This window comes from Chroicocephalus ridibundus, chromosome 7 (assembly GCF_963924245.1).
Source record: "Chroicocephalus ridibundus chromosome 7, bChrRid1.1, whole genome shotgun sequence".
NCBI classification, from domain to species: Eukaryota; Metazoa; Chordata; class Aves; order Charadriiformes; family Laridae; genus Chroicocephalus; species Chroicocephalus ridibundus.
Window position 1 is genome coordinate 47,112,676 of NC_086290.1, and position 16,286 is coordinate 47,128,961.

The 16,286-nt window shown below is 51.8% G+C and overlaps 1 protein-coding gene across 7 annotated transcripts in view; it reads right to left on the bottom strand.

The window, feature by feature from the left end:
• The window catches only part of MTMR4 (myotubularin related protein 4), a 61,280-nt gene that overhangs the window by 24,795 nt on the left and 20,199 nt on the right, over window positions 1–16,286 (bottom strand). For 2 of the 7 annotated variants that reach the window (XM_063340699.1, XM_063340697.1), the window contains exons 2-7: window positions 15,804–15,992; window positions 15,612–15,685; window positions 4,055–4,144; window positions 1,436–1,552; window positions 671–753; window positions 288–454 (exon numbers count right to left, since the gene is read on the bottom strand). In XM_063340699.1, coding sequence (XP_063196769.1) covers window positions 288–454; window positions 671–753; window positions 1,436–1,552; window positions 4,055–4,144; window positions 15,612–15,614 — 460 coding nt within the window. In that variant the 5' untranslated portion in view covers window positions 15,615–15,685; window positions 15,804–15,992. Of the gene's footprint in view, window positions 1–287; window positions 455–670; window positions 754–1,435; window positions 1,553–3,080; window positions 3,660–4,054; window positions 4,145–6,495; window positions 6,935–15,611; window positions 15,686–15,803; window positions 15,993–16,286 lie in introns of those variants that run through there. The other 5 variants (XM_063340696.1, XM_063340700.1, XM_063340698.1 and 2 more) reach the window with 4 other exon arrangements.

Here is a 16,286-nt window from a genome sequence, read left to right on the forward strand (position 1 = left end):
TTCACAAGGAGAAAGGGAAAAGCTGCTTATGTGTTTCTGGCTCAGAATGCTCCTTATTGTGCTTATCACTATTATTCTTTTTACCATGCTTGTTATCCAGCCACATCTGGCCATCAGCTGGATCTCTAGGCCAGGTACAGGATGTCCCTCAGCAAGATGAACTTGGGCTATGGCCACAGCAGAGCCTAAGACCTAGCCAGACATCAGTTTATGAACAAGGGTTCAAATTGCATTGCAGTGCTTCTGGCCAGAAGAGCAGGAAGGGGACCTCAGGGCCAGGAGCTTACCTGGACGGCAGAGATGTGCATGTTGATCCTCCTCATCAACACAGACTCCTAAGCACCACGCATGATAGGCAAATGCAAAGAGGTCCTCAGGCTTAGCAGGGCGGGCAATGGCTCGAGTTAGCCTCTTTAGCCACTCCTGGCACTGCTTAAAGGTGGAAAAATGGCACCTGCAAACCAAATGCAAATCATCCTCAGTGGGTACGCTCATACAGCCAAGACACACAGCTCTGCTCCACTTAACCACAAAAAGGAGCAAAGCACCAAGTCTTAGTAACCTTGGCCACGAACAGCTCAATTCCAACGGCAGCAGAGAGGGAGACACCAGAGCTGATCATGGCAACTGGCCTGCAGTGGCACCTACAATACAGCAATAAAACGGATACCTGATCACTTTGGAGTCCTTGCAGACGATGTGAAGCTGGAACATATCCCGACACTCCACGCTTTCCATCATCCTCAAAGGCACCTGCGAGGGACAGATGTAGGGCATGACAAGACATCTCACATCCCATAGCAGCCTTGCCCGCAGGCCCATCACGCACAGTCATGGCTCTATCAACAATCGTGAGCTTCTAGTTCAAACTACAAACCCACTCGGAGGCTTATGAAGCTTCGTGACTCAGCGCAGAGCCTCCTTCAACAATTACTATTCCAATTTCTATTCTGTCCTTGGGTAGTTTCCCACCTGGGGCCAGTTACTGACTAAATCACATCCAGAGCAGCACAGGTAACCGAGCCAAACAAAAGCTGCAATCAAAGATGGCAAGTGAAGACAGTGAGAGAACGCCTCAGGCTCCCACTGGCTGACTGTCGGTTGCTGGTCTGGAGGTAGAAGAAGTCTCATTAAGACTAGCCTGCAAGAGACCTTAACAGTCTTAGAACTGCCACATTTAAGGCTTGAATTTTAAGAGAACAGCAAAGGAAAGACCTCATTATTATCCAAAGGAAAACCCCATGCACACCGCAAAATGCAGCAGCAAAACAGCAACTAGACCAGCAGTAACTAGAGACAGCATCAGACGTGGCATCCTTCAAGAGGCACAGTTCCCAATGCCACAGACCACCGAAAGGGCTATGCCACCCCTGCCCGCCCTCCCCACATACTGCGAGAGATGATGGTTCAGGCAGCAGGAACAGGCAGAACTTACATTGATCACAGAATCCTTGAACTTGATATGAAGCCGGTAGTTGGAGATGGCGATCACAGCATCATTTGCATGGCCAAGATACTCCACTCCCTCGCCCTGCAACACAGTGAATGGGACCTGGAAGGGAGACATCACTAATTCAAGACACACGCAGAGTACTTTGTGCACCATAAATGCCACAAGCTGCCCTTCCGACTGCCCCCGCGCTGCATCTCCTGGGGGAAATCACACAGCAACGTGTTCTTTGTGCACCGAGAGCAGGCAACGAGACCAACAGCACTGGCACCCACTGTCCAGCCCCACATGATGGATCTTCTTCTAAGGATGCCTCGGGACCCACTGTCCATCGGGAACCTCCCGATGGACAATTACTTGTGGAGGAGAGATGTGACTGCAAATATCACGGACGCCAACTGTGGGCATCTGGCCGCGAGGGTGCTGCATGGGGGCAGAGGGCGTTATGGTCCCTGCTTTTTAGAGAGGGTGAACACAGCACTAGCACGAGTGATGAAGAACACGTCAGGCACCGCTCAGACACGAGCTGGGGAGTGCTCTGCATAGCTCCAGGCAGAGCCCAAAACAATCAGAGCCCTTTGTCCCAAGAGAAGGTGTCACATATGGGATCCTGCTGCAGCATTTAAGTGAAGGGGGCTCTTAACAGCACTACGAGACTCGCTGGTACCAATGCAGGCAAGTAAATGAACCAGAGTTTTGACCAATTTCTGCTAACAAGGTTCTGAGAGAATCTCTGTCTATAGTTATTTATAACCAAGGAAATGTCATTAAAGTTACCTGTATTAGAACTTTTTTTAAAAAAATCCGGATAATCAAGTGTCTTTCTGGTTTTCCCTATCAGCCCGGACACGCCATAGCTATTTTTAAAACAGGGGATCCCGGCAGACGGCCAAATGTGATTTTCTTTTCTTGTATTAAAAAAAAAAAAAAAAAAAAAAAAAAAAAAGAGGCAGAACAGCCTAAAATTCCCCAGGTCCATTTTCCTTAGCTAAGTAGACTCCTCATTGCTCCCTGAATGCCACCTACACCAGGTGACGTTGGTAATCAATTACGCAAAAAATGTCACGAAGAATTATTTTGGCCAGAGCCTTTTACTTGCCAGACAGGGCATCTGATGAAACCAATTCATTATACTGTAATTAGTACAAGCCAGACCGCCTTGTCTTTATTTCGAAGTTGTTTCCATGGCTTGGGTATATGCTGCCTAAAAATTGAATTTCCTAAATGTCAGACTTCGTGTTCAAGTGACAATTGTACTAACAACTTCTCTCTTCTTAAGTTACTTGTACAACAAATAACAACCTTAGGCTGGCACCTGTCTGAAAACCATTTAAAAATGTTAATTATTTGACATTAAGGGAATATACTCTCTTTATTCCGGCAGTTTATTTATGCATGCTTGCCAGAGCTGTTTTTAGTTGGCATGTGTTTCTTCTGCTTACGTGGCTCTTTCACACAGCAACAGAAGGGAGACAGATTAGAAACGGGATGGTAAAGCCGCGAGAACTGAGAGAGGGAAATCCTGGAATAAACTGACAGATGCCTGGATACAGCTTGTTATCAAGCCCATGGCGTCCTTTTAGACTTCGCTTTACATTAAGAGAATGACAATTTACTGAACGCAAATTACCCTTTGGGAGGGGTGGACTTTACGGTCCTCCACGCAGAAGACTTAAGCGGATTCTGCTCTTCTCCAGGCGGTCCCGGCTCAGTGGCTTCACCTCCCGAGGGCCGCCGACCTGCAGCCTTGGCCCCCTGCACCTCCTCAGCCCGCCTTCGCTCCTTCACACCAATCCTCCCGGTGCCACGCTTCAGTCCTTGCTTTTATCAGCACCGTTTACCGAGACGATGCCGCTCAGAGCAAACTCAAATACTGCAGCAGCAGTGAGAACATACAACGCGAGTTTGGCCAGCCATAGGAGGAGGATGATGAGCACAGGGATAAGGTGGCAGTGGGCTACGTTAAAGGAAGCAGCAAACACCGGGAGGCTTTGGCTCCCACCGCTCAGAATACTGCCCTTGCTGCACAGCAGCAACAGTACCCAGGGCTCTTTCAAGGGCCTTTTGCAGCAGGAGGCAGGCACCACATGGAGATTTCTCTTTCCAACAGCTCTGCAGCAGGAAAATGCCAGGAGCAACGTATATTAGGGCCAAATCATCCATTGCGATGAACACCATGGCTACGCAGAGCACAGTCTAGCCCTGATATTTGGCCTGTCCCAGACAACGTCTACCTGCTGCAGAGAGCTACGCGGGCAGCGTCACAGTTTCTCACTGTCAGCACAAGTGGAGGACAGGGAATACCCAGGATGGCTCTGTATTGCATCATGCTCCAGCCGTTATTTCCAAGCGGCAGATGCGATGCTGTACAAATCGCAGCGCCTTGGCAGGGCCGGGAAGGCAGGGCCAGGGCATACAGAACTGCCGTCAGCAGCCTCCACGCAGGCGGAAAGACTCGCCGGTCCGAATGTGACCTACAGCACCAGCGAGCCAGCCGCCTCCAGAACATGGCCCGGGCTGGAGAGCTGCTCTCAGGTTTCACACTACCCGAGTCGAGCCTGCCGCATCCCGAAGCAGACTGTTTCGGTTTTCTTACTTCCTTACCTGCAATGACTCTTCCTCCTTTACAAGCTCTTTCGGGGGAAACAAGTCCTTGGCCTGGATATACTCCAAACTGGGAGGGCCCTCCTCACCCTGCATTGCAAACAAAACACACAGTCAGACAGTATTTTTTATGAAATGGCAAAAATTGAGGCTGTTGGATACTCTTGGCACCCCAATACCTTGGGGATCCCCTGGACCTGTGCATGGAAACACCTCCAGGCCGTGCTCTCTGCATTGCAGGACCCCAGCAGTTCCTCCTGCCATTGCAGAATACCCACCGCACAGTGACTGACCGAAAACAGGTCTCCAAGTCCTGTCCCTTCCAGTTGCGTGGTATTTGGAAAGCCAAGCAGATGCACCTTGACCACACATAGGATCTCAGACCGATGCGACAGGAGTTTGTCATGTCAAAGGTTACCCCATTACCTTCACTACGGCACCGCAGCAAACACCGTAACACAAAGGGTTTCCATCTACAGCCCAGCTTCGGCCTGCTCTTCCTCCTCTTATGTTCACAAGGACTGCTTTCTTTGGGGAGTTCTTATTCTGGTCATGGTTGGACTTGATGATCTTAAAGGTCCCTTCCAACCTAGATGATTCTATGATTTCACATAAGAAATCTGGGAAGAGCCTGAAGCTTTTCCAGGAGAATATGCGAGTATGAAACGTAGCCCTATAACAACTGCATCTAAGCGCACCCAACATGTGCCACTGACTGGCGACAGCACCCAAGCAGGGCATTTGTCCTCAGAGCAGCTGAACGTGTCCAACCTGCTCAGACGGAAACCCTGGGAAGCCCATGGAGGCCTCAGAGAAGTGGTCTGAGAGGAGACACAGAGCCTGGACACGCCATCCTTGGAAAAGTGGAGAGCGTGTCTCCATTTGGGACCTGTGAATCTTCAGTCCCTCATTAAAATCGCAGTGCTCATTTTCACCAACCCTCCCCCCACCTTCTGCCACACCACTGGCTCGCTGCACAAGTGAGCAGCATCCAGACACTCAGCTGAGGATGCTCCCCTGCTGCGAGCCCGGGACAGTGTTAATTCCGTGTGTATTTGGTGTGGGAATGTATTCTGCAGAATGCCTATTGCTCTCTAACTACAGCTCCTCTAGGGTCCAGCAATTATTAGGAAATACTCTGTTCTGCAAGCATTAAATAATATTTTACAATGATATATCTTTCTGGGTAAGTCACCGAAGCCAAAACACTGAATTTCAACCTGAAGAAACGAGAACCCAACCCTTTTGTCTCAGTTATAAAGTTATATTTAAATAAGGCTGAATCCCCATACGTTGCTGAGAGCACCCCCAGGTACCCGGGGCGCTCCCCGGATCTCAGACCCCGCAGTCCATCTCCTGCCCGGGTGCAGCAGTACCTGCGCACCCACTGCTCGTGGCTAGCACAGAACTCGGCATCAGCCCCGGCCGGAGGCAAAGGCGCTGCCCCTCCTCACCCACTCACCTGGTCCCTGCGTGAGGCTGGAGACCACGGAGCTCTCAGGGGCCTCTCCTGCCAGTGGCTCGCTCCGAGGCCGAGGTGCTAGCCCAGGAGAGTGCAAAGGAAAGGTGCGTGCCTGCGTGCTGGTGCAGCAGGCAGGGAGCAGAGGTACCCTCCTCTCCCATCACCACTTTGCAGCTTGCAAAGAAATCCCAGTGAGCAGCAGGAACTGGAACAGGGCAGCCCAAGCTCTCCACCGGCCTGAGTGCCCTTGAGCTCCTCCTCGCCTGCAGCACAGGACAGGCGGGAGGCTGAGCATCTCCTCCTGCCACAGCCCCATCCCAGGGTATCAGCAGGGCGGGGGGGGACTCAGGACCCCGCTCTCTTCACAAGCCACCCACCTCCTGACACCCTCAGAGCCCATTTGTCCATGAGTCATTTTCAGGGGGGCTTATGCCGGAAGGGCCATCAGATCTGCCTCTGAGCAAGCAAACTCCTTTCCCCGAAGGTATAGAAGACGCAGAGCTTGGGATTCCCTCCCACACCACCCTCCTGGCAGCCTCAGCACAGGAGGGGGCCTTGCACACCCCTGCCTTGCACGCCACAGCCATGGCGGGAGCGCAGGGCTCCCCTGGGGCTGCCTGCTCTCTCACGGTAATTTTCCAGCTCCAGGCAAGGACGGGCCGGAGCCTGCGTGGCACGGCACCATCACTGGGGCCTTCCGGCCGACTCAGCCTGCTGTGCCCTTGGGCTCGAGCAGGACAACAGCACAGCACCGGCAGGGGCCACGGCATCCTCCGGTGGCACATGGGAGGGAGGAGAAGGGGACCTCCTTTGGCAGGGGGCTGCACGACAGGCTGGGCGGATCCGGGGCAGGAGGATCCGCACACGGCCCTGGCCTCAAGGACAGGCCTGATCTGGGGCAGCCAACTCAGCATGGGAGCTGGAAAGAGAAACTGGCTTACATGGAGGAGAGGAGGGGGGGAAGGAAAGCAGCACTTACAAAGCAGTTGAGCATGGAGCAGGAGACGCGGCCTGGCAGACTCATGTTCATTTCCCGAGGCGGCAGCAGGGCCGGGCAGGCACAAGCAGCATCTCCTTCCTCCGTCCCTCGGCTGCTGCCGGCAGCGGCTCTGAAACCCTCGCGCTGGGACTGCGGCAGCCTCCCCGCTCCGCCGCGAAGGGCAGGAGCATCCCTGCCGCTGGCGGCCCCAGCAGGTGCCCGCCACCACCGCCACCACCACCGCCGGCTGCCGCTGACAATGGAGGGAGGGCGGGCGGAGGACGGCCAGACTCCACCTACCTCCCCAGGCCGCCGAGCACGGCTCTGCCATCTAAGTGTCTCCCTGACAGGCGAGACAGAAAATGGAGCGAGCGATGGAGGGATCACCCCTCCCCATAGGCAGAGCCGGCATCCTGCCCGTGGGCGGATGCCAGCGACGCATCCCCTTCCTCGCCGAGCGGAGCGGCTTGCCGGGAGATGCAGTCGCAGCCGCCACACTCCGAGTGGCCGGCACCTGCCTCATGCCGCACTGATGGCGTGTGGGGGAGTGCCGGGAACAATAGCAGAGGGCTATTTGTGCCCTGGCACTGAGCCCTCTGCCCCGGCACCGAGCCCTCCGCCCTGGCTGACGCTTCCCGATGCCCAGCCAGTATCCTCCTGCTGCCAACCTTTGCCCGTGATGCTCTGGCTGCCCGCAGCCCTCTCTGGCCAGGGAGGAGAGGACAAAGGGGCTGCTTTCTCGCTGCTGAATACGACCAAGCCTTTAAGTCCTCCTTCCCAGGAGCTGCCGTGCATGCGGGGAGTAGCTGGATGTCTCCGGCTCCCACCAGCACCCATGTGCCAGAGCACGGCCCCACTCCCCTCACTGACTGCCTGGAGGGTTGGCTCCCGCAGGAAATTTCCCCGACTCTGGTCTAGCAACGCTTGCAAACATCGTGGAAATGCCTCGGGTACAGGAAAGGCTGCGAGTTGAACACCCAGCTCCCTGCCCCAGCCCCCCAGGAGCTGTTTTTTACTACCTGCTCTTTGTCAAGTCCACGAGCAACCAGCAAGCTGCCCAGGTCACAACCCACCCCCAAAGCCACAAGACAGCAGCCTGGGCAGTGCCATCTCCATTTCCATCACCAGCTGCCACTCAGCCCCTCCACTGAGCCAGAGTAAGAATCTCTTTCTTAAAATGCAAAATTAAACCCCAGCCCTTCATCAATCCTCCAAGGCCCAGGCCCGACTATTTTGCTCAAATCATACCAGCTTTTTCACTCCTGGGCCACCAAAACAGAGCACAGCCTGTAGCCATTAAGCTCGTCTTAGATGTGGTTGCCCCAAAGCCACCACAGACAGCTCTACCTAGTGACACCGACAGCATCTCACAGAATCACAGAATGGTTTGGGTTGGAAGGGACCTTAAAGCCCACCCAGTGCCACCCCCTGCCCTGGGCAGGGACACCTTCCACCAGACCAGGTTGCTCCAAGCCCCGTCCAACCTGGCCTTGAACCCCTCCAGGGATGGGGCAGCCACAGCTTCTCTGGGCAACCTGGGCCAGGGGCTCACCACCCTCACAGCAAAGAATTTCTTCCTGAAAAAGGTTTTTCTCAAAAGGTTTTTTCTCAAGTCAGATAAAGGATTTGGGCATTTATCCGCAAGATCATTAAGTGTTAGATTATTCTGAGCTGTTTCGACCAAGAAAGAGCTTTGCAGCACCCAGACCTGCTGCCCGTTGTCACTGCAGGGCGGCAGTGTCTGGGCAAAAAGCCCTTGAGTGAACTCCCCGGCTGAGAAACCAAACACACCAACTACCCCACAGGCCACAGTCACGTGGGCTTCACCATTCAGGACAAAAGCCCTAGAAGAAAATGCGACCACGCCTGGAGGTGAGCCAGGAAATCCCATCACCACCTCGGCTCTGTCCCGCTCCGCTGTTTATGTGATGCACGGTGGGCAAACGTCTTGCCCAGCCTCAGGGACACCCGACTCCAGCTGGCACTTGCAAACCAAAAGGCATTTGCATTACAAAGTCAACACAAGGAGAACAGCGGGTTATGGACAAGGTTATGGATTTGTCTCGGCCAAATTGGAGTAGCGGGAGAGGTGCCCCGCTCCCCGCAGGTTCTCCTCTGCGGTGAACGCCAGAGGCCTGCTGCAAAACCAGAGCAGCAAAAGGTAGAAGGAACCTTTTATATTGGAGAGAAAGTGTACCTATAAAAACTGTAAGACCAATGTTGTTTTTTTCCTGACATGTATCAGGAGAACAGCAACACAGCACGTCTGTCAATAACGGCTGAAGCACAGAAGTCTCTTTGGTACAGAGTCAGAGCATACATCGCCATTTAACATATTAAGTGCATTCAACACACGACCAGCATTTATAACATACAAAAACATAGACAAGGCAGGTGAGAGCTCTGCTCCGACCCACGGTGAGATTTTTAGGACCAGCGCTCAGTTCAGGGCCTGGCACGGGGACTGTTTCAGCTCGAGTTGCAGAAGGACCTTTGTAACCCTAAGCTGCAGCTGCCCAGAGTTAAAAGGTTGTTCATCAGATCATTACTTGGAATTTCCAACCTAAGCTGACCTGAACATCCACAAATAGATCTTCTCCTGCTTTCGCTGGAATATTTTTGCACTTTTAGCTTTAGAAAAAGATTCACACATAGCTTAGGGACTTCTGCCCGAGAGCTGAGCCTGGTGCAGAGCAGAAGTAGACCTTAACCTGAAGGTCGCAGTGTCTCAGAGGCTTGTGGAGTTTCAGGAGGAACTGGATTCAAACTCCACCGTTCTTCACCTCTTCCTCCAACAGTTCACAAAATACCTGCTCTCCTTTCCATGCAATCAAGCAGAGGAAGCCAGGAGGGACGTCAGCGAGCCCGCCCGGTGCCAGGCAGCCTGGGCAGCCAGGCGTAAGAACGCCGGGCGCTCGCAGCCTGGTTTAGCTGGCTTAGCTACAGGGATTTCCTAAATGCCACCTCAGATGCCTCCCCGGCTGAACAGCTGGTATTCACTCCATTAGTGCCAACCACTACCGGCCTGAACACAGAAGACAAGGTTATTTTCACATAACCGGGCTCCTCCGAGTGCACGTTCATGCAGGGGGAGAGAGAAACCTCCCTTGTTTTCTCCTAATCACTACAACCCTAAAGGTCTCTCACACTTTGAGGAAGAGAGGAGGCGAACAGAACATGGGCAGCATGTTCTTCAGGCCAGTTGGTGGTAACTAACCCTTTTTCCTCCCACGAGCAATGCACGCTGTTTGTGCTGCAATGGCTCTCTCCTGTGCCGCTCCTCCCACCTTCCCGTACTGCTCTGCTTCCACACTGCAGGTAAACAGCTTGCAACCTCTCTTGAAGGTCCCAGGAGGGATTTGGAGGCCCTAAGATAGCATAGTGCTTGGCAAAGATAGGACTGGCATTCAAGGGGCCATCCTGCAGCCTCCGAGGGAGACGATATTCCCTACGGAGACATGCCTGCACGCACCAGGAGCCCAGCACAGGGGTTCACAGGGGTGAGCTGCCACCTGGTCCCACACGCCCAGGGAATCCGTACTGGGAGCACAGGACAGCCACCGAGATGCTGAAACCTCTCTTGTGGCCTGGAGCCAGTCAACACCCCAGACTGCATCGTTTTAATCAAGGGCGAGCCCAGCTTTCTGCAAGACAAGGAAAAGGGTGGTTCAAAGCGCAGCAACACCCACCCCCGGCGAAACACAGGCAGTCTCACACTCACAGAAAGGTGGAAGCAAGAAGCCAAAGGGTGAGAGAAGTGGCCCTGTCCTCTGCAGGGAGGTGCCACTGCCAGCGCAATGGACTTGGACTTCTGAGTACAGGTATACCCATCCCAACCCCGACATATCTTTATCCTCCATTTCTTTTCGGCACCCCAAATAAAATTACTGTAAAAACTCTTTTACTAGGTAGAGCGCACCACTTCCACCCCTTCTATGTATTATCATCAAATCGTCTAGGTTGGAAGGGAGTCCAACCATCAGCCTAACACTCACAAAACCACCACTAACCCATGTTCCTCAGCACCACGTCTGCCCAGCTTTTAAATCCCTCCAGGGATGGCGACTCCACCACTTCCCTGGGAAGCCTCTTCCAATGTTTGATAACATTGAAAACAATGTTTTGGTGAAGACATTTTTCCTAATACCCAAACTAAACCTTCCCTGGTGCAACTTGAGGCCGTTTCCTCTCGTCCCATTGCCTGTTCCTTGGGAGAAGAGACCGATCCCCCCTGGCTACCCCCTCCTTTCAGGGAGCTGCAGAGAACGAGAAGGTCTCCCCTCAGCCTCCTCTTCTCCAGGCTGAACACCCCCAGCTCCCTCAGCCACTCCTCACAAGACTTGTGCTCCAGACCCCTCACCAGCTCCGTTGCTCTTCTCTGGACACACTCCAGCACCTCAATGTCTTTTTTGTGGCGAGAGGCCCAAAACTGGACACTGCACTCGAGGTGGGGCCTCACCAGTGCCCAGTACAGGGGGACCATCACTGACCCAGTCCTGCTGGCCACACTGTCCCTGATACAGGCCAGGATGCTGTTGGCCTTCTTGCCCCCCTGGGCACACTGCTGGCTCGTATTCAGTTGCTGTTGACCAACACCCCCAGGTCCTTTTCCCCCGGGCAGCTCTCCAGCCACTCTGCCCCCGGCCCAGAGCGTCCATGGGGTTGTGGTGACCCAAGGGCAGGACCTGGCACTTGGCCTTGGTGAACCTCACACCATTGGCCTCGGCCCATTGACCCAGCCTGGCCAGACCCCTCTGTAGAGCCTTCCTGCCCTCCAGCAGATCAACTTGGTGTCCTCTGCGGACTTACTGCAGGTGCACTTGATCCTCTCGTCCAGGTTATTGATAAAGATATTAAATGGAATTGGCCCCAATACCAAGCCCTGGGGAACACCACTCGTGACCGGCCGCCAACTGGAGTTAACTCCATTCATCACAACTCTTTAGGCCGGCCATCCAGCCAGTTTTTTACCCAGCAAAGCCTACACCCATCCAAGCCATTATTAAGGGTAGGCTTTTCATCACCACAGCACAGTGCATCACCCTGCAGACGCAGAAGAGGGAAAGCAAGGGGCAATGGCCATGGATAGCAGGGATCTGGTAGCGCATCCATTGCGCAGACTGTCCTAATCTGCCTCCAGCTGGAGAAAAATGACAGAAAAATTGGCAGGAGGAGGTGACTGTCCTGGGAAGGTACTCTGAGGATATCAGAAGCAAATCGACAGGAGACAGGGCAGCTCAGGCGGACAGCCTGGGGCTCCAGCAGCCACTGAGCCTTCGCCGGCCGCTGCAGGCTGAGATGTTCCCAGCAGCAGAGGTGTTACCAGGGAACTCTAGTTTATATCTGCCCAGGTCTGAATATTTTTGATGAAGATTAGGTAGGAACTGGTTATCTAGATCTTTTTACGGGTAAGGAGAGGAAGGGAGAGACTTGTATCATTTAGCTCATCCTAAAAGTTAAAATTTATCCTCTCTGCTTAGCAGATACCTACATCAAGGTGAGATGAATTGCACTTAAAACAGGTTATTTCTATTTCTCTCCACCGCCCAGGCAAGGGTTTGACATAGGCTGATGCACAGAACTGACTCGCTGTGGCCAAAGGGACTTCTTGTTCTGCCTTCTCTACTTCTGTTGCACGAAGGGCATCTTTGTTTCAGGTCCCTCTACAAAAATAGTCCATTTCCTCAAAGCCTAAAGAGGTCCTTGGGTGAACTGAAAGGCTGCTGAGCCACTGAGGTGGCCTCCCAGAAATAAACCCCTAAACTTATGTGAAAAGAAGTTACTATTTTATACCCTGTAAATCAGGACTGGGATGGTGAATGCCATCTTTTCGTCTTTACAGGATGAGAGAAGAGCTTATAGATCTGTAATACTGCATTTAACATCTGTTCAGAAAGGTGCTCAGAGGTGAGCACGTACCAGAAATATGAAGCAAGAAGCCTTTGAGATGAGGGACAAACAGACAAAAGTCAAGGGCTATCAACTCTGTATGCCAGCAAGAGGGGACGAGGGACGGCTAACCTGCAAAACGCTGCCTAGACTAACAGTCATGGTCCCCTCCAAAGGGTATTTCCACTCCAAAGGGTATTCCAAAGTGGATTTCCACTGTGGAAATCCAGATGTCTACAGTCCCAGTGTCCCCAGTAGTAAGAAAAGGGAATCTGCTGTGGGAGTTACGGTGTGCGGTAAGAGCTAAGCCCTGAGCTGCTGGCAGAGTCGCACAGCAGCTGCACTAACTTACCCGCCAGGTTAGTTTTAAGTAATGTATTAAGGTGCTGTGTGCTCGTTAGGATTTCCATTAGTCAAAGTTAAGGATTAAACCACCACTACTGCTGTTTTCAAGGTCATTTTCATCAACAGGGAGTCCTCAGTGAAGAAATGAGGAGAGTCTTACAATCAAAGCAAAGAAAGCTCTTAACCGACACTAGCCCAAGTGTTTGTAGCAGCACAAAGGGGAGAGCAGCTGGTGATCCATGTTTGGGGTGCTGCTGAGTAAGGGAGAAGCTTTTGGGCATGCCCTTGCTGACCAGAGGGCATTGGTGCTGTGCCCTCTGACTGCTGAGATCACAGGTAATTACCTAAGCGCTCAGCATGCGTGAGGAAACAGGGTTTCCAACCAACCCTCCTCGCAGCTGGCTGAAGCAGACAATCCCACGGAGCATCCATTAACCAGCACCTGACCTCCATCCCTCCCTGCAGAACGGTGCTTAACTCAGGATCACAACCCTCCAGAGAGGTCACAAAAGGACTCAAAGGAGGTTGTCAAGAGTTTATATCAGCTCTCCACCTCCAACCGCTGACAGAAGCTCAGGTAGGTAAGTGGAGGCAAGTGCTTATTTGTACACCTTGCAAGTATAAGTTGCTTTCTCTCCCTTGCCATGGGGGATAAAAAGCCTGTACTCTCTTCCCAAAACAGTGAGTGAGGGGGGGTGCGGCTTTTTTGTTGGCTGTTCCCCCCCCACCCACCCAGAAAGGAAAAAATAATTTTAAAGAAATCAAAGGAACATTTTAATAAAATATGAAAACCCCATAAATCCTTTTTGGAAGGTCCTTTGAAACAGCAGTGTCATCTACAGGAGCAAAAGCCCCTCTTGTCTAGAAGAAACCAAACCATTCGTGGTTACAACTAAGGGCAGGCCAGGGCCAGGTCAGGATAAGTATCTGTCAAGAAAAAGGAAAGGAGCACAGTGAAAAGCAAAAGCTTCCATGTTTTAATAGGTCCAAAATTCCAGCCTAAGCCCCTCAAAAAGCATACATGTCCAGAGAGGGGCGACAAGGATTAGAGATGGCTTCTCTACTGAGAAGAATTTAAAAGGATGGAGATCTTCAGATGTCTAACGGGAATGCGAGAGACATCTACAGAATCCTGAAGAGCATGGAGATGCTCACAGGCAGTGCCGCACTTCACCGGTACTCCCAACACAAGAACTGGGGACCATCAACTGAAACGACACAGGGCAGGCTCAAAAACAAAGCAAGAGGGGCTACCCCACACAACCCAGCAGCGCAGCTCTTTGCCACAACATGTCACAACTGCAAATCTTTACTTGGTTTTGAAAAGCAGCTAAATGAATTCACGGAAGAAAAGGCTACCAAGGGCTCGCAAAACATCAATAAATTGTTTCTGGGTTACCAAGTTGCTGAGCTGCAGACCCTGACAGGTAAGGGCGTACACCACAGAGATGCTCCCCAGGCCCTCCCTGCAGTGCTCACCCAGGGTCCCTCATCAACGGGGCCTTCGGCAGACCCAGCCTGGCCTTTTCCATGTTACCTGGAGAGACTTTTGGTGGATTTTCCATGTGTTTATTGACTTTTTTTTTTCCCCATTCATAGCCGGATACATCTGCATCACTCTCAACTCAATCCCATCCAGAGAAGTTGTTGGGGTTTTTTTTTTTTATGCACCCAGTCTGACACCAGGGTAATTCCAACTTGAAGTGTAAGACCCTTCACCAGGTTACAACAAGGCCATACTTTCATCTCTCCACCCCAGAGCACACTCCTCAACCTGAGGTGTGCAAGAAGCTCTTCCAACGGAAAGCACAAGACATCTTGAAGCCAAACCAGGAGCACGAGGATAGGGACTACACCAAAAACACTCTGTGTGTGACTACTGGAGCTGACAGTTCAATTAATGCAGAGAGCACATTTCCTTCTCTATTCCAGCTGCTAATAGATCACATGGGGGACAATCCCATAGGAGATGTCACTGTTTCCTCCAGCAGTCTGCCAGATTTATTTTTTATTTTTTTAACATGTTTAACCTAAATTTTCATGTCCTCAATTTGAAATTCCAGCCCTTTGACTGTTTCTGCTGCTCTTCTCTGCACTCCTTCCAACATAACCATAACACTTCTGGCAGTGGTGAGCCCGGAGCTGATGATAACACATTGTTACTGCAGCAACGCTCAGGCTCCTGCCCACCCACAGCCCAATATGCAGACCACCATGTCGCCTTCTAACCCTGATTCAAACTAGCCCCCTAATGATGCTTTCAGCATATCTTCCAACATTCCTGAGCTCCAGCTTCCTTCCTCCCATCAGATCACGCACATTTTGGGTTATTTCTTGCTGGAGGCATTAGAGGCGCTTTACCTGAGTTTATCAGCAATCTGGCTGTTTTGGCTGTGTTTCAGTCTTTCCAGGTTCTTTTACACCATATTTTTCTGTGACTAACTATTGTGAAATTTCTGCTACTTTGGTGGCACGTTATTAACACGGTGTTAAATCTTTATTGAGAGATGACAGAGGAACTAGAATGAGAAACTCCAGCACTAACTTTGAAAAGCAAAAATAAATCAGTAAGCCACAAAACCTGGACGACTATGTCAGTAGTCCAAGGAAGCAAAAGGGGATTCCAGTCTTACTTACTTTTTTTGCCTGGTATGTTTCAGTAACAAGTTTAGGGGTAAACTTACCCTACCAACAGCATCTTGGCCACAGCAATAAAACCCCTCTGTATCATATTATTATATATAATACACAATACTATAGCACTCTTCTTTCCCATTCTTGTATTTAGTCTCATACATTTAGCAGCGGTAGAAAATTTGGACACACAAAGAAAGAACAAAACCACCCACAGAGGACTGAGGCAGACTAGAATATATACTCACCATCCTCAGACACCCTCCAAAATCGCCTGGTTCAATCACAACTCAGTCTCTTCTCGTTCTTCCACTAGTCTCACCTGCAGCGAAGAAGAGACAACCCAGAGCAGAAGTTTAGATCAACAGGAATGATACTTCAGTATGAACATAGAGGGGGGGGAAAAAAACCCAAGAGCCCACGAGGCCCACACCCTGTACCTATTGCTGCCAACCTCTATTTAGTGGCCTTTTCGGGAGCTGCTGGAAATCAGACTCAACACCGCAGGGGACACACCAAATCCCTTCGGTCAGGCACTACACACAGCATGCAGGGCTTGGTACCCACCAGCACACACCAACCAGTACCCAAGAAGTGCAAACAACACACCTCGGGGCAGTGGCAGGGAGCTGAAGGAAGAAAGACATGGTCATTACAGTTCCAGGACCTGGGGAGGATCCTTCTTCCTACAAAACTCCAGTGCTTGGAGAAGATCGCTGTGGTTTTGGGAGGAAATCATCTCTAAAATCAAAACTTTTCCGACCAAGGAGGCAGGGCAGGATGCAAGAGCTCAAAGTGCCATGCAAAAGCCAGCAGCCCCTTCTGCCACCTTTCCCCACATTAGCAGGGAAGAGGTGCTCTGCAGGAGGGGAACAGCCAAGCAGCAAGGCTTGAGCATGGTCCTGCTCTAAGAAGATCCTTTC